Genomic DNA, 18,033 nt, shown 5'->3' with positions numbered 1-18,033 from the left:
TGCGGGGTTGGGTGGTGTTGCAGCTCATGGGTCAGGTCAGTAGCTGAGGGGGCGCAGTTGACAAACATGCCTCACCCTGCGGCGCTGCGCCCCTTTTTCTGCAGGGGAGAGCAAGCTCAAGAGCTGACTCGTGCCCCCGATCCTCCGAATTCCTCAGCTGAGTGGAGGAGCTGTGGGCTCGGCAGGGTGCGCTCTCTTCCTTCTCCTCCTCCTCTCCTCCCTCTCTCCTGACGCTTGAGCGGTCAGATGTCCTTCACCCCCGCGTCGATCCCTGTGCACTTCCTCTTTCTGTGCAGCCCGTTGCTCTCCTGAGCTTTTCTTTCTCCACCTCTTCTCTCCTGGTCCTGTGCGGTCTTCCCAGATCCGAGTTCATCAGCGAAGAGAGCGCTGCCGGGTACGAAGCTGAGTCACTGTGTCCGGTGCAGGAAACGGGGGAGGAGAGAGGAGGGAGAGCGGGAGAAAATGTTCCATGTGCTACGGTTCAGAAAAGCTGGTGTTGTCAATAAAGCCCTGTTCTGATCTGAGAAGAGAGGAAGGAGGATGGGCTGGAGCCAGAGGCACTGCACAATCGGCAGCATCCTCCCTGTATCTGAAACCTCGCCCTTCCTAAAATATTGGAGGAGGGGGTGGGGAGCAGGAGTGTGTCCTGTATGTTCTTTTTCTGTGACATTAGTGCAAAGGCCAGTTACTTAATTTTGACGTGAAATTCTAAACAAGCAACTTCATCTTTATATTCTGCAATTAATTTGAAGAGATGAGGACGTAGAGGTCTGATGGATTTTATGCATATGTTTATATACAAACATTCTAGACTTGATACATGGTTGATAAGTCCAGAGAAGTCCCAAACGAGAGCAGGTCATTTGGCTCATCTAAGCCGCCCTGTTAGTGGCTCATTGATCTAAAGGCTACCAGTCGGCTGCTAGCTTGTCTCATCTAGCTGTTTCTTTAGAGAAGCCGGGGTATCGGCTTCAGCCACGTAGCTGGGCAGCATGTTCCACGCTTCCACCGCCTTCGCGTGAAGAGGTGCCTCCTGTTCTCTGTGAACTTATCCAGTTCACGTTTCGGTGCTTCCCACTGGGTGTTTCTTGTCGGAGCCTGTGAGGCTTTGGAACGCTGGGATCGGGGTCCCCCTGTCATCTCCTCGAGCGCAGGGGAGCTTCAGAGGCGAAGGGCGGACTGGCGCGTGGGACCCCATGTTCTCTAGCCGCGGCTTGCTGTGGACGTGTGCCTGTAGCTTCGTTCTTCGAGAGGGCAGTCGACTTTCCAGCACAGCGGCTCTCAGGCCTCTTCCGGCCACTCGCGTGGACGCGACCTGTGGCCCCCAACCTCTGGCCACACTCGAGCGATTCCTGAGCACGAGGGGTTAATAAGAGAAGGGAGGGGCCCCTGCTGCTGGTAACCCATTGATCTGGGGTCATTTGCCCTGCTTCTCCTCTTGTTCCTCCAGAGCGGACTTGGTTTCCGGGTAGTATGAGGGGCTGGCAATGCCAGGAGGTGTGTGTACCCATCTTGCTTAGCAGGCAGCTGCTGGCAAGTGCTGTAGGTTCCCACATCTTCCCTGGGACATCCTATCCCTATTCCAGACCTGCTTCTCTGGAGCCCTCCCCACGTTAAGTGGGTGGGAGGCATATATGGATATAGCCAGCTCCTTGTTGCCATCCTTTTTCCTTTTTCCAGGGAGCGTGCTGTAGGACGACCCCCGTATCCCAGCAATCCATTATCATGCCCAGAGTCCTTTGTGCTGTGGGCTTCTCTAGTCTAGACGTGAGAGAGAGGGAGAGAGAGAGGCAGGAGAAAGAGCTTGAATTAAGACCCAGTGAGGGAGGTGTGGGGAGGAGGGGGGGGCAGGCAGTAGATAAGAAGATCTTTTATTGGGGGGGGGGACGGGTGGGGAAGCATGCAGGAGAGAATAAAGCCAGAGCTGAGTGCTGAGGGAGGGGGGATGGGAGACTGGAGGCTGGTCAGTTCCTGATTGAAGGGGTGGGGGGTGGGGCTGAAGTGTGTGTGCATGCCTGGGAGGGAAGAGGAGGAGACATGGAGCCGAGATCTGTGGCCAGGCTGCTGACGGGGAGCAGAGAAGAGGCAGGGCAGAGAGCAGGAGAGAGAGAGAGAGGAGGGGGGGGAGTAGTGCGAGGGTTTAAAGTATCGTCAATGAGGAAGTTGGAGAACCATTTTCACTATTGGGCAACAGCGGCTGACTGCGAGAGAGAGCCAGAGCTCAGCCCGGAGCTCTACGGGAGCCGTCTCTCTCTCTCTCCTCTTTTCATGGTGGTTTTCTGTTCTCGCGTGTGATTTATGTCCGTTTATTCGTTCCGGTCCGCACAGACCAGAGGGCAGCGTGTCCGGTTGGGCGTCGGGCGGGTCGGGGGGCGGGCTGGGGGGGGCAGCGTTGTGCCGGAATGAGTTCACACAATGGGAGCAGCCCCGTCTCTCCGCGGAGAAGAGAGTGCTGTTAGAAGCGGATCGCGGAGCAGAAGGGGGAGGGAGGGGGAGAGAAGCTGAGCTTTCTTCCTCCTCGGAATCTCCTGCTGGGGCCTGTGGTTTCACAGGTTTTAAAAACATTTTCCGTTGTTTTTATCTTCCGTGTTGGATATCGAGAAGCCCCGAAACACGAGGATTATTTTCTTGCTGTGACCGGGAAGTTACCGTGTGAAGTTTTTCCTTCCTTTTGCTGCGGGAGCAGATGCACGTCTTCTTGGATTACAAAGAGAAACGACAGCAGTAACCAAAAACAACCATTTGTGGGGGCAGTTTCTTCAGAGTGAGTTCTTTAAATGGATTACAAAATGCATTCAAAGTCAAGCGATTTATTGGATTTCCAAACCTTGGATGCCCTTTTGGAGAAAATTGCACACTACTCGCTCACTATGAAAAGGTATGATTTGTTATGTTAAATATTAAACAAGAGGGTTTCTTGTTTTTATATTTTAAGTATTTCATCTTGCTTTTGTACAGTAATAACGCTTCTGATCCTTACATTTTGCTCTGGTGTAACTTTGCTCCTGTGTGCGCGGAGGAGGGGGGACTGGTTTCCAGTGGTACAGACAACCCGTCTCGGCTGTTCTTAGCCGCTGACGGAAGCAGAGGTTTAAGGGGAAGTTGGCGCTGACAGATTTGTTCCCAAGCTGTGCCGAAACCGAAGCGTGCCTGCGGGCGGGTTGTTTGTCTTGGAATTGCCAGCAAAAACCGATTTGAAGTGGAATTTCAGTGGCAATTCCTCGTTGCCTGAGATACCCGCTAGCTGAACAGGTTTAAGGTTTTCTCCCATCGCAAAGCCATGGCCTGATCAGCGCCCCTGTTCTTTTACAACGGGGCTTAGGGGGAGTTGGGTCTGACTGCCTCTTGGGGTGTCCCAGCGTGGAGTGTGGCGTTCGGTGGGCCTGCTGGGTCCGGACTGGACGTCAGGCCGACTTTGCAGGGAAACAAAGTCCAGTTATGTTTGAAGAGTTGAGTTTTTTTTACTCCTCAGCAGTGCTGTAAACTCTGCAGACTGAAATGCAAATACTGCCACAATCATGTGTCCTGTCCTGTCTTGAATCTACAGTTTTTAAAACGAGTTCTCCTGAGCAGAGTAGAGCTACTTGTCAGGGTCAGTGGTTTCTGTGTGCTTCTCTGTCTCGGAGGCAAAATCCTTGTCCAGTCTATCTCCTGGGCCGTTACAGAAGATTCATTACGCAATGTGCAATACTGTTGCTGAAGAAATGTGAAGCCTAAAAAGTTCAATAAAGTTTGCTGGTGCTTTTCCAGAATACAGTGCAGGGCGCATGTGGTTTGTTGGCTGGTGATGGTAGTCAGTCTCCTGCCTCGGGAAGCTCTGCAGGGGGTGTGAAGTGCTGATTTCTTTGTGGGTTTTGAGCTCGTTCTGCCACCCGTGGGCCTGAAGCCTGGACCTCCAAGAGCTGCGTGCTGTGTTTCTTTGTGATTCATGTTCTTGTTTGTTATATCGGCCTGGATGTGTTCTGCGCTCCTCCCCCCAGGGTCACCCTGGCTCCGCTCTCCTCTGGGCTCCTCTCCTTGCCCCCGTGTCGCCCTGGCTCTTCTCCTCTCCTGGGTTCATGCGGTCTCTGGTTTTCCAGCAGCGGTGCTCCGGTTTCTTCCCATTTCTTTTCCAGCCCTGTGGCATGTTCAGGCATTGGATTAACAGCACCACCCTGGACCCTTGTGTTTTGCCCTGCAGGCTGCGCGGGTAGTTCACGTAACAGAGCAGTGCACTTGTGACGGCTTGTATGGTATTTACTCTCTCGTGCGGACAGGTGATTGATTTTGTGTTTCTGCTCGTGCTGTGTGTCCTGCGTGCTGCGTGGCAGCTTGGGTCATAGAAAGGCAATTATATGGTCATTGCAGAGTTGTGTTAGTGCTTTCTGAAAGGCAGAAAACAAAACTGGAGTGGTGTACATTTGCGCTCCGAGTTGCAGTGTGTGCACTTCTGTGTTTGCTTACAGCAGGTAGCAGTTTGCGCGTGTGCGTAGTTGAAGAGCGTTTGCCCAGTTGTGGTTTTTGTGGGTGTGCGGAGTGGTTGTGCATGCATATTCCCGGTTGTGTGTGCACAGAGTTGTAGTGTGTTCCTGGTTGTTGTGTGTGTGTGTGTGCATGCGCCTCGTTGCAGTGCGTTGTGTGCACGAGGAGTTGGCATTGATCAGATTACCAGAGTCTGTGCCGTGTCCTTCGTGTGTCTAGATGAGTGCGCTGATAACTGACAGTCTGCGTCAGTCGCCTCCCCGCCCTGCAGCCCTTCGCGAGAGGCGGGTGCAGGCAAGTGAGCCAGCAGGGGAAACCCCAACCATCTGAGCATCCTCCTCTGGGCCTGGCGGCTCTTGGAGGCCCGGGTGCGCCGCGGCCCGGCTCGGCCCGCAAGGTGGCGCCGAGCCCCTGCAGTCCCGTTACCTTCACAGCGGGTTTGAGCACCAGCGTTAAGGATCTTCCCTGGTTTTGCTGTTCCGTCTTTCCGGAATTCCTGATGAGAAATGTTTTGGGGTCAGAAACCGCAGAATAATTTCATTTCCGACAGCGAGCCCTCTATCCAGGTGTTGGTCAGTTGGCGGCAGCGCTCAGGGAATCATTAATCCAGCTCAGTCCGTCTCCACCATGCCCTTTTAGCCCTGCCAGTCCAGTGTACACACATGTACATGCTGGGCCTAGAGTGCAGTCTGGGAGTCACAGTGCCCACTTGGCTCACTGTCACGGAAGGCTGTCTGGCATTCTGTCTTCGTGTGGAATCTGCTTGTGGTCCGACTCCTCGTCCTCCGCCGTGTGTGGCCCGAGGCGAGTGTGCACGGGGCCCGCCGTGACGTGGTTCCCCCTTGCGGTGTTGTAGACTGGTGTCGCAGTGAGCCCTGAATCTGGGGCAGGTCAGATTGGGAGGGTGGGGGGAGGAGGCGGTTTAAATGCAGCGAAGGGGCAAGTTTTAATAACGTGGACAAACGAGAAGAGCACTCGCCGCTCTGCACCCGAAGTTGAAAATCGTGCAAGCTGGAAGACACGGGCGTGCAGACACCCCTCCTGTCCTCGCCGGCTGAGTGTGAGAGCGCCGGGCTGTGCTCCAGGGAGCCTCCCTGCAGGGTGGGGCTGAGAAGGAGGGGGAGCTGGGCTGTTATCTGTGTCAGGTGGAGATGGCCGCTGGCTGCTGGGTCAGGCATGATTATCGGGGCTGTTGTCGAAGTGCACATGACTTCTTTTTAATGAACCAAATGACTTTTACTGTCAAGTGTTTGGTTTGGGTCTCTGTCTCACCCCTTATACGAAGAAACAGTTTGGAACAGTCAACACCAGTAGAAAAAGGTCCCCTGTACAGATATTGGGAGTACAGGCCACCCCCGGTGCGCTGTTTTTATTTTGTGAAAGCAGATGTGAGCGGTAGTTCTGCATATAGTTCTTTGTTCCTTCATTCCTGTGCCTGTTGACCTTTGACCTTGTGATGGTTTCCTGTGGAACGCTATTCCTTTGTGCCCACTTCCTCCTCTCCCAGTCTGGTGTTTCATGCCTGGGTGAAAAATTTGGTTGTAAAACCCAGCAAGAGACGAGGCACGGGGGTTGGATCTGCAACCGCAGTGATAAATGATGTTGCTGTGCTCTTAACAGACAGCTCTGCTGTTGAAGGCGTTCCTTCCATCGCTACCCCGGTGTTTCGACAGGGTGCTGACGGGGCACATCGTCCAGTTACCACATACCTCATACCATGGGTGGGTGGCCATCGCTGTCCCCAGGGAGCTGTGTGGCCTTCGACCCTCACCTCTGGGGGCAGACGGAACAGAAGGCTGTTCCTCTGACCGGCACTCAGGTGTGTTTTGTCCCAGCCCTTAACTAACCAGATCTGCCCTTCGTGGGGTCTGAGTGATGGGGGTCGTTGTTTGTCGCAGGCTAGGGCCCCCCTGACAACAGAAGAGGGAGGGGAAGAGAACCCTGGAATGTTTTGACACAGCCTGGAGTGTTTCTTCCGGTCCTGCCGGGAATCGGTGTGCTGTTCCTCTAGGAAGCCTCATGGAGATTGTCTGGAAATCTGAGAGAGAGGATGCTGTATGGATCTTGGGGTTGATGGCCTAACGACATTGTTTGGAAATGTGCATTCCAATGAAGATGCAGATGGAGTCGGACAAAGAGAGTGACGCAGTTTTACAGTAGTTTACAGAATGCCTTACGGCACAGGCAACACAAACTCCAAGCCCTGAGTGCCCTGAGTAACAGAAACAATATACCAAGTCTTCAGTATCTCATAGACCTGTGACACTTCAATATAGTAGGTCCTTATTTTCTAGGAGCAAGTTTTAATCCATTTTGGTGTATGCATTGTAAGGGCTGTACGCTAGTGTGTTTGTATACTTCTACTGGTTGTTAGTACAGTGTGGGAACTGTACACTGGTGTGTGTATGTACTTTTATAAATTGTCTTTAAGAATGTTGCTGCAATGGGGACACCTGGATATTGCCAACATTTCCAACTTCAGAGGATTTTTTGATTGATCAGAGCAGTCTGATGTTCCTCGTATAATTTGCCTTAATTACGTTCTGGTTTAAAGATTAAGTGACAACTAGGTAGGAAAGAAAAAAAGACAGCTAGAGAGAAAAGTAGGAAAACTGATTATGAGTTGAAAAGAGGGAAGGCGAGCTCCATGTTCTAGGTCACCTGGAAAGGCGAGATTGGCGCTAAGTACTTGAACTTTAAGTGAGCCTGCTATTCTGGTTATTGAGGGAACCCCGATTTCCTGTGTAAATAACACCTTGGTTAAAAACAGCTTCTGTTAGTGGGTACATTTTTAGAAATTGTTTGGTTTAGAAGGCAGTCTTTCTGCCTTATCTTTTTTTTTCTGGGTGATTAGGACATAACGCCTCTGAAAAGCATTATTAGAAGGTTTGTACGTAGTCTGACTTGTGCATTGTATGTATTCTGTGTGTTATTTAGTGTTGTTGTTGTTGTTGTTGTTGTTAAAAATATATTGGGTTTAATTCAGCATGCCTGAATTATTACTCTTTTCTCCAAAGCTTTGCCAGAGAACAAAACTCATTTGCCTCTATACCAACCTCTAGGTTGTTTTTGGTAACATTTTTATAAATTAGGATTACTTAATTTATGTGTTGATTAATCCACTTGGTAATTCCTGATATTCCTCCGGTTTCACAACCACCTTTTTACTAACTATAGATTGACAGTGTCCTACAGACTGTCAGTAAATTATTGGGGTGTTACAAAGGTGTGTATATTTGCTGTTCTACTGGTTCTCAGTCCACTGTACAGGCTGCACACTAGTGTGTGTATGTGTACGTACATGTGTACATGCTGTCCTACTGGCTCCCAGTCTACTGTACGGGCTGCACGCTGATGTGTGTAGATATACTATCCCACTAGCTCTCAGTACACTGTAGGGGCTGGTGTGTGTGTGTGTGTATATATATATATGCACTATCCTGGTTCTCGGTACACTGTAGGGGCTGAACACTGTGTGTACACTGTCCTGCTAGCTCTCAGTACACTGTCGGGGCTACACACTAAGGAGCATGTATATATATGCTGTCATACTGGCTCTCAGTTCACTGTATGGTCTACTCACCTGGCACGTATGCTGTACAGACAGCACCTGGTGTGTGAAATCTGCATGTCCACTGCGTGCTCCGAGTTCCTGCTGGAGCCCCAGTGAGCTGCTCCACCTTCGCTTACTGTTATTCATCATGACTCATTCTTCTGCTTTGAAGGTTATGGGAACACAACTGAAGATGGCTCTAACCCAAACACTTCCCCCGACCTTAACGAAGCATACATTCATTCCTTTTCACTGAGATAGTTATTAAAGAATTTGACGCTGATGTTGGAGCAATCTGTAAATTATGACTCTGGTTCCACAGAAATTTGTCTAGCATCTGTGCAGTTTCTGAAGTGCCAGGCTGTGCCTCCGTATGTGAATTGTGTCTGTGGTGCTGGCTTAAAGCAACTGTCTGTCGCTTCAGTTCCCGAAATTGATTTGGTGTTCCTCCGTTAGGTCCTGGGCTAGCTGCTGGTGGGATTTTCTGCAAGTTTTCCCTTCAGAATGGCTGCCGCACGCTTCCTGCTGATCAGAGCAGTGCGCTGCCAACCTCTGTAAAGCCTGCAGAGCTCTTGCCCTGGTGCTGCCCTTGGGCACAGAGGCTGGCAGTCTTATGCAGGCCCTTAGGGTTCTGAGGCTGCCTTTACCCACCCTCGGCAAGTCTACCCATGCATCCGAATTCCTGTGCACTTCGGGCGAGCTGTGTTGTTAATGGCTTTTTCCATGGAAAGGGAGATTTTCAGCCCTGCCCTAGAGAGGGAGCACTTATGCAAATCCTTACCTGCGGGGAGGGGGGAAATGTCTCAGGAGAGCCGCAGGGACTGGCAAGGTGCTCTGCTGGTCCTCACGCACGCGAGCACAAGCGCAGCTGCACTTCTGCATTTCAGGAACAATAGCAGCCAGGCGACTCCAGCCCGGACCGGAGCAGGTGTGTGACTCGGCAGAGCCAGTCGGGCTGGTTTCTGCCTGCTGGGACCTCTGGCTGTCCCGCAGGGCTACGGAGGCATCTTCCGCCCCAGGTGCGTTCTCGGTTCTTCACGTTGCCTGGCAACGCCGACTCCAGCTCTCTTCCTGGGTGGTTCGTCCTGACCCCTCTCCTCCTTTCTGATCGCCCAGTCTTTATTGTTAACTAGCGCCTGCTGTCCTGTCGCGCTTCTGTGTGTTCTGAGAAGCAGGGCCGAGGACTGTATTTTTACATGATTCTGGCAGGCGCAGCTTGCACTGCCTGCTATCCAGAGGTGATCTTTTTGTTCCCCTTTTGGCGAGCGCCAAGACCAGAGGCGAACCACTGAGCTTGTTTGACGGCCACACAGCCCAGCTCTTGGGCGAAGTATTTCTCTCTGGCCTGTGTCTTGGGTCGCATTCCTCCTGGAAGAGCAGAGAGGCCTGTTTGTGGCCTGGGGTGTGCTGTCAGACATCTAAGGCTGATGTCAAGTAAGCAGAGAAATTCTGGAGCTCCAGAAATCCCGAGGGGCTCTTCCCAGTCTGATTGTTCTCTTCCTCATGGTGCCTCTTCTCATTCCTCTTTCCGCACCTGTGAGATGGGAGCTTGTCCCAGTTTTCCGGCTTCCACACGCATCGGTCTCGAAGCTGAATTGTCTGGGTCTGGGCTGCTCTGTCGGGAAGCAGACATTTCTGCTTGTCTTTCCCGTTTCTTTTTTGTGGTCGGGGAAAAACCAGGTCCAGCGCTGTTGGGCTTGCAGCTCAAATCATGCCTGTTCTAGAGCTGTGTGGCTGCTTTCAAAAGCGCCATAATTCCTTGGTGGCGGGGGGGGGAAATGGTTTTACAGATTTTTGGCTGATGAGAGCAACTCAAGTTTCAGCAACTTTTTTTTTTCATCAAGGATAATTACTTAACCTGTTTTTTTTCAGATGCTCACCCACTCTGTGTTAAAGGTTGTGTAACCCGCAGCTCCTGGTATGTTGAAAAACGGACACGCAAGATCCTGCTGTCTGAATTTTTTTTCCTCTGTCGTCCCCCCCCCACCCCTGAATAACCTGAATAGCTTTTGTTCCTGAAACGTTTTTTTTTCGGTCTCGTGGCAGCGAGCTGTTGGCAGAGTGCGTGTGTGTGTGTGTGCGTGCGCGTTAGGAGTGAGTAAGTACGCGAGGGTGTGACGGCGGGGTGGCTGTGTTCATGGCCACTGGTTCCCATAAGCCGCGAGGCCGTGCCCATGTGAGCGCCGCTCATGAGATGAATCAGCAGGACGGTCTGACTCACGCACACACACTCCATCCACCGCGTGGGCTCAGGCCTGCTTATAAGAAAGTTGCAGCTCAGGGGGACAGGGCCTGCAGGCCTTGCTGTCTGCTCCTTTTGTAGTACCTTGACGCAGGCTTGAAGCTCCTTCCTTTCCACCTCTGTCCTCCAGCTCATCAGTGAGCTGGCTGCAGCAGAACTCTGTGATGGAGCAGACTGGTGTCCCCCCCAGGTCCAGCAGAACAGGCAGCACTGTGGAGGACTGGTCAGAGCTGGGATGTTGTGAGTTCTTCAGAAAAGTTACGAGCAATAGGAGGCAGCCCATCTTGCCCATTGGTTCATTGGAAGGTAACTGATGCAATATCTCATCTAGCTGTTGCCTGATAGAAGCCAGGGCATCAGCTTCAACAATATGACTACATGGCCTGGCGGCTTGTCCCACACTCCCAACGTCTTTTGAGTAAAGTGCCTCCTGCTCTCAGTTTGAAATGCCTGTAATTTCCACTGGCACTGTCTGGTTCTTGTGTCACTGCTGGTTCTGTTGAAGTCCTCTGGGTTGATTTTCTCAGTGTCTGTTTGAAATTTGAATCCCTGGTTGTGGTACTGTTGGAACCTTTCCCTTAGTTTCCTCCAGTAACGCGCCCAGCTGTATAAATGGGTGCAAATGAAGCTGCTTTGGATAAAAGTGTCAGTCAGAAGTAAATCCCACGGAGAGTAGCTGTGTACACAAATGTCGGCACCCTGCATCTCTAGTGATTTCACTGGCTGTCTTGCTGGTTTGTGGTACTCTGGGTTTTACTCGGGGGTGGGTGCGTTGTTCATGAGTGCTCAAGGACCTTGTTCTAGGCAGATGATGGCAGTCACCACCGCAGAAACCTCAGGCACCCACACGTGGTTACACCGATGGTGCTGACGCCGGTTGTCCAGAAAATCCGTGGCAAATCTGTCCAGGCCCCTCGTGCGCAGATGCGTTGTGGCACAGCAACTTGCGAACCGCTGCTAACCCTGTGCAGCAGTCTGGATGCCTTTTCCCAGAACTCCCAGAGAAGATAGTTTTTATTTCATCAGCTTAGCCTCTAGCTAGATGTGCACCTCCTGTTTTTTTTCCCCCTGAGTGTGGAGAACAGAATGCTCTGAAAATAACCTCTCTGTTAGCGTTCGGGTATTTTCTTGTTCTTTGTATCCGCGCCGGGGTCTCATGACTTGCGCAGCAGCAGATGGCCTTGGGCAGGAATGCGTTTGGCTCTTGCCTGCCTCTGCCGCCTGATGCACTGTGTTCCCGTGACACGGGCTGGGGGTGGGAGCTGGGGGCAGGACCTTGAGCGGGCTAATTCCAGAGGCTTGGGGACGCTGGAGAAGCAGTCTTACACTTACAGTGTGTCCTCTTTCACTGCATCAGAACCCTTTCGTGGAGCCTGGGAATCTTTCTGGGCCGAGGAGGAGTGTTGGCGGCAGGGTGGATGATTACAGGCCATGCGGGCCAGAAACTACAAGCAGTCGGATTTGTTCCAAGTAATTATTCCAGTGACTTAAGAGGTTGGAGGCTTTCCCTTCCCTGCTGTAGAGGAGAGCTTCTCTTAGTGGGTGAATGTTTGGGATGAAACCAGTCGCCCTGGTGGGCTTGTCTTAGCGGAGGGAAAGGCTGGGGTGCCCGGGTGAAGTGGGGGCGGCGCAGTCACAGCACAACATTGGTGCAGACCACTACAGCACACAGCCACGAGACAGCCTAAATGCACTGGCAGTTCAGCACCTGGAGTCTCTTGAAAAAGCGCTAGTAAAATTGCTATTCTCTGCCCCCAACAAAGGCAGGACACAGATACAGCAGCTGGTGACAGAGAATCTCATGTGGACACAGCAGGCACACTGGTGTGTGTGTGTGTGTCACACACACTGACCCAGACAGACAGAGCAAGCACACAGACATTGGAGAGAGAGCTGTGAGTCACAGTACAGTCAGCCTGTTTTTATAAGGGTGGGAAATTTCAACCTGTAAGTGGGAAAACCAGTAGTGTTCAACCACAGTGACGTCACTGTACGTGTCCGACAGGAATTTCTTGGACCATTTCTTCCAGACGGAAAGTGTCCTTGTTTTTTTTTCTGTAAACAGTGGCAGCCGTGTCCTTCAGAAGATCTCGACAAGAGTGGATATTGTTTTTCCCCCTCCTTCACTGTCTGCGTTTCAGAGTACCGGTTTGGGGCTGTCCTTGCCCTTTTTCCCCCAAGTGGTTATTTTCCCAATGAACGGTGAAACGCGAACCTGTGGGCAGCAGTGGAAACTGCATGGTAATGCGTTTAAAACGGAGAAAAGCCGCCCAGCCATGTTGTTGAAGCAGATATCCTGGCTTTTTTCACAAATCAGTTAACTAACTACCAAATGGTAAAGAGAGGCTGAAGGACCTGCCCTTGTTCTTAAGTGTACCCCAAAACCCCTTTGTGGGGGCTGTTCCCGGATGGAGAATACAAATTCTGGCTGTTCCACTGTGGTCAGTGCTTTATATTCAGGCTCTCTGGCCCTCGAGCACAGCGGCCTCTCACCAGACCCGAGAGCCCTTCTGAAATGTGTGTGCGCGCAGTGCGGTATTGCAACAACACATCATCAGCAGGGTAAAACTAACCTGTCTTACGACGGTCTAAACCCAGCTCACGTTCCCTGTTGGTGAACAATCCCAACGCTTGGTGAGTTCTGCTTCACAATGATAGGAAGAGTGGCTGGTCTGGTTCTGTACCTGGGGGGGTTAAAGGTTGGCATGAATACGCCATTGACATTAACCAGCCCATTTTGTTAGTAACATTATTTCCTCTGGCTTTATTTCAGTCGGGGGTCAGCGGTGAACGGTGGTCAGGAGAGCCGATCGTCTGAGGCCTGGAGCTTATATAGCACGTGCTGCTGTGCTCTTGAGTGGCATCTCTTCTGGGCAGTGGTGCACACAGCTGCTGTCTGACCCTGGTCTTGTTGGTCACCCCGAATCGCCTGTAATTGAGAGAGCTGGGACGCTTGTCCTGCTTCTGTCGCAGCCTAGCCCAGAGGCAGTGAGGCTGCGACCTTTGCTCCTAGGGCCTTTCCAGTGAAGATCGGTTCCCATCAAGTTCATGGTTCGGTGAACTGTGCCTGTTAATCCCTGTTGTCTGGCTCACCCAAGCGAGAGCTGGACTCTGGTGAGGATTTTTCTCCCCTTTTCTACTGCTGTTTTAGGGTCTGTCCCTCCCCTCCAACCTCATACAGGCACCATAACTGATGTAGATTTCTGTGCCACATCCATTTCTCTGTTACACGGGGTCGGGGGGAGTTCGTGTGTGGCTGTGGCGTTCAGGCGGGCGTTGATGATGGCAGTTTCTCAGTGAGATGCTGGAAGTTATTTACGCCAGATGATCCGCAACATGGATCCTTCTTACAATGTAACTGTGTTTGTTAAAGCCCAAAAAATGATCGGGGGCAGAGGGAGCACAGCGTAACGAGCAGTGTTAATTACGCTGAACGCGCGAGAAGGTAGTGCTCTTGCTGTGTGAGCTGAAGCTGTAGTCTGTTTCACCTCTGCTTGGCACTGCTGATTTCACACAGATGGCCCTCTGGTGGAAAGCTGCCTCAGGCACCCGAGACGCAGTGATGCCTAGAGGTTGTTCTGGAGGCGTTTATACTGACAGGCGGGCCACCGTAGTGTTAAAGAAGCAGCTGCCCCCTTGTTGATGCGGGATCAGGCTTCAGAGGGGTGTGCTGGAGTGGCTGCAGCTTAAGGACAGCCTTAGAGTAGGAGTTTCAGGAGACCCCAGTGAAACTGGCGGCAGAGTCCAGTTGACAACGCTGGCTCAGGTGCCCGTCTCCCGTCCCGTTCACAGGACTGTGCGCTGCAGAGACTGAAGTATGTCCTACAGAGGGTCGATCAGCTGTGTAAACATTCGTGTTGTGTTGCTCTTCGGGCTGAAATTCTCATTTTTCTTTTATTCTCCCCCCACCCCCGCTTAAAACTGCTCCAGTGGTGCACTCGGGTGAAAAGGCAGGAAGAGCTAAAGACAAACAGTCGTGGGTGAAACTTTGGTCGCGGGCTGACTGAACTCTCTGAACTTTCATTTTTGTTTCTGGGAGACGAAAACAAGATGAGTGCCAGTACGCCGGTAGTCAAGGGTGTTTTTTTTTTTTTACAGCTTTCGGTGGGCTTTTCGTATCTGATCTTGAAGGAGCCACTTTTCAGTTTTTATGGTTTTTGGAATTTGATTCAACTTCTTTGAGTTGGATATGTTCTGATGTTGAACGCGGATGTGCCATTGTTGTGATTAGGATAAACCTGTTTGGAGTCTGTGTTAAGTGGATTGAGCAGTGCATCGTTGTGCTACTGTTCTCTTCCTGTCTGTCTGGGTTCTCATGGGAGCTATTGCACTACCTACACATGGATCGCTGTAAGGAGGCGTGTGCGAGAGCTGAGGTTCAGTCTGTTCCCCCCCGTATTTTGGTGCTGTGTGGATCCACCTTGGTTTTTTGGGAGCTGTCCTGGTGAGTTTTCTTGTCTTCTGTCCACTCAAGCGTTCAGAGAGGAAGCCCGGCGGAGGCTGTTGCGTTTCTGTCCCGGATGTTCAGCTGGCCTTGCTGGAGTTGTCATGAGCGCGACTTTGTCCTCCTGGAGGAATGGTATTGATTTCTCACAAAGCTGTACTGGGAGGTGGTGGAGATAACGGATCCAGTTGTCTTGCCCATCGTGTTCTGCCTTGATCTTTTTTTTGTTGTTGTTGTTTCATGTGTGCTTACTCTTGCAATTCATCATTGCCCGTGAACACATGTTGCGCTCCATTTGTGAAACCAAACATCAGAAGAAGCATCTAAGGCACGTCTGGCACAGCTGTATTACCCTTGCCGGTATATGTTGGAAGTCAGCCGAATATTTTCTGGGATTCCTGAGCCCATAGACTACCCCAAGGCCTTGAGACTAAGAACTGCTCAGTTGTGTAGGTCTGTTGCTGCTGTCTGTGCAGTGTGCTGAGCGTCTGTGTGACAAGCCAGCCTTCGGGGCAGTAGTGCTCAGTGCGGTCTCACCCAGGGCGTGACATGGTCCGGACTGGGCCAAGTGTCCTGTCCCTTTCCCCGAGCCTGATCCGCTGTCTAGCCCCCTGTGTCCTGGGACTGTTGAACTGTTGGCTTTTCCCTGTGCTGATCCTCTCCCTCTCCACCCCCCCCCCTCCCAGAGAGCCCAGCGAGGAGTGCAATGGCATCACTGGAGCCCTCTCTGTGCAGACCGCGCCTGGGACGAGAGTGAGCGAGCGCGCAGCCATGGGGGACGGCCTGGACGCGGCGCAGATGTCGGCCACGCCGGGCCAGCCGTCCGTGCAGCCCGCCCCAGCCTTCCAGAACCCCGCCCCCCCGGAGACCTCCAGCTCCAACCGGCCCAAGCGCCAGACCAACCAGCTGCAGTACCTGCTCAAGGTGGTGCTGAAGACGCTGTGGAAGCACCACTTCGCCTGGCCCTTCCAGCAGCCCGTGGACGCCGTGAAGCTGAACCTGCCCGTGAGTGCGCCCGGCCTGACCCAACCCGGTCCAGTCCAGAACTCATGCTGCAGAGTAGAGAGCTTTCTTCAGACACCAGCGTGTAGGGGTGGTGTCACTTCAGCAAGGGGCCTGCATCAGACACAAAACAGACTTAGGCCGCGATTCCAAATTCCATAAAAAATTCTCCTGATTATGTATTGATATTGACAGCGGTGGATGTTAGGATCTTCTGTCTCGGCTTGTCTTGGTTTTATTTTTTTCAGTCCAGAAATTATGAAACTTCAGGAGCCATTTGCCCTGGCCTGCTGTCGAATAACTCGTATAACTTTCCTCTCAAGCTCATCACACAGCGTTTGATAGGGGGGGATTCTTTTGGCTTGTGCTGCCTGTAAGAGAGGAATGAATCCGCTGCTGTGAAATTGTGCTGTAGTTACTGGTTTTCTGTAAATCCGGGACAAGTAGAGCTTTGTCGGTTTTTGTTTTCTTTATATTTGGCTCTAGTCGAATGCACTGCACTAAAAAAAATACGATTTCTGTGTAACATTTTCCGAAAATCAGTTTTACATAACTCTCTTCATTTTCTATCATCGACTTTGTTTCAAATGAATTAAATGTCTTTTTAATGGTTTCTTAAGTCATGTACAGACTGTTCTATTTGTCTGAAGACAAAAGCATGAAGAGTAAAGTTTTTCTAATACTGGGCTTTGGAGTAAGGAGTGATATATATATATAGGATATTTTGGTGCAAGTTACAGTGAAGATCTTAGGTACTAAGATGCTGCCTCTAAGTCTCTTTTTACAGTTTTGCACTTCGGAGTGCCTGAACCAAGGTGGTTCTTGGCCTGTTTTTCTGATCTCTTTGTATACCCTGTGGGTCTATTAGCAGGATTTTAACATGCTTTTAAGTAGGAACTGTGTCTGTGACACTGCTTGGAAGCTCTTGTGCCAGACTCGAGGTTGTCTGTCAATTTCACAAAGTGTAATAAAAGCAGCGTGCTAAGCTGTGCTTGGGTGTCACTGATACGTCTTCAAGTCTACTGATTGCCCATCTCCTCTGGCCTTTGGCAGTATCGCCTGTCCCAGTGACGGAGCTTATTAAAGATGCAGGGTCTGACTCTCGAGGATCGAGATGGAAGGTGTTACAATCGAGAGCCCATTTCATCGATCTAAGGATCTCACCCAGCCATTTATTCAAGGCTTCCAGGGAGCCGCCTTCAGCAGCACCCGTTCTCAGCCCTGTTGGGGTGTGATATGCAAATCATAGTAGCATAGTAATGCTTCTGCAAGGAAGTAGATCGTGAATGACTTTGTCAGACACGCCTTAGAAAGTCTGACAGATTTCTGGTTTGAACTGTATCACCCTTTAGGAGTGCAGACCTGTTGTCCGTCCATCAGGTCTTTGTGTCAGTCTGTCATTGACATTTGAGCACAGTTTAACAGTTGCTTTGGTACTGAAGGAGGAACTGTCGTATGATGTAGTGGGTGGGGCAGGTACCCCTCTGGACACGGGGATCACTGGTGTCCAGACTGCTCTGCGGCTCGGCTGACCTGCTTGACTCTTGTCCTCCACAGGACTATTACAAGATTATCAAGTCTCCTATGGACATGGGAACAATCAAGCGACGCCTGGAGAACAGCTTCTACTGGAACGCCCAGGAATGTATTCAAGACTTCAACACGATGTTTACGAACTGCTACATCTACAACAAGGTACCGGCTGTCCACACGCCCGCCGCACGGCACACTGTGTGATTAGAAAACTGGCCTTGACACTGGCCTCCTCACACGGTCACTGTGACCTTATTTCTCTTAACCACCCCCCGCTGCTTATCTAACTCACTGTAGCCAAAACACCGCAGTGCAGAATGTCTGTGTGCCACTGCAGCTGCCTACTGCTGTCGTCAACCCCAACGCCTCATGAACCACCGTCGCATGGCTGGGCTGCTGTGTCATTGAGGGAGCTCGTGATTTGCCCAGCCGAGCTGGTCAGCGCTTACAGCAGCAGAACAGCCAAGAGAACACGCTGGTTTATTGGCAACTGGCACGAAGACAATTGAGACAAAAACGCAGACAAGTTGGGGGGGGGGGGAGAATGACACCTTGCGATGAGTTTTGCATTACGTTGTTCTTGGAAAAGCTTCTTCGGGGTAACGAAACGGCTCCAAAATTTGCCGGAAACTTACAGTGAATGTCTTTGTGCATTTGCGATCTCTGCTCCTGAGCCCTTTCTGAAAAATCTTTGTGCCGCTCCAGTGCAGGCATTCGAGGGATCGTGGAAGTGCAGGGGCGGGCTGATGGGAGTGTAGGGAGAGGGAATGACAGTGGGGCTGCAGTTTGTCACATAAC

The 18,033-nt window shown here is 51.4% G+C and overlaps 1 protein-coding gene across 5 annotated transcripts in view; it reads left to right on the top strand.

The window, feature by feature from the left end:
- Window positions 1–18,033, top strand: part of brd4 (bromodomain containing 4) — a 48,133-nt gene that overhangs the window by 15,393 nt on the left and 14,707 nt on the right. For 3 of the 5 annotated variants that reach the window (XM_069195729.1, XM_069195730.1, XM_069195731.1), the window contains exons 3-4: window positions 15,387–15,705; window positions 17,260–17,397. In XM_069195729.1, coding sequence (XP_069051830.1) covers window positions 15,472–15,705; window positions 17,260–17,397 — 372 coding nt within the window. In that variant the 5' untranslated portion in view covers window positions 15,387–15,471. Of the gene's footprint in view, window positions 1–2,142; window positions 2,879–15,386; window positions 15,706–17,259; window positions 17,398–18,033 lie in introns of those variants that run through there. The other 2 variants (XM_069195728.1, XM_015349101.2) reach the window with 2 other exon arrangements.

The sequence above is a fragment of the Lepisosteus oculatus genome, chromosome 11, assembly GCF_040954835.1.
Source record: "Lepisosteus oculatus isolate fLepOcu1 chromosome 11, fLepOcu1.hap2, whole genome shotgun sequence".
NCBI classification, from domain to species: Eukaryota; Metazoa; Chordata; class Actinopteri; order Semionotiformes; family Lepisosteidae; genus Lepisosteus; species Lepisosteus oculatus.
Note: the sequence above shows the minus strand (reverse complement) of the source record. Positions and strands in the feature narration are given on the sequence as shown.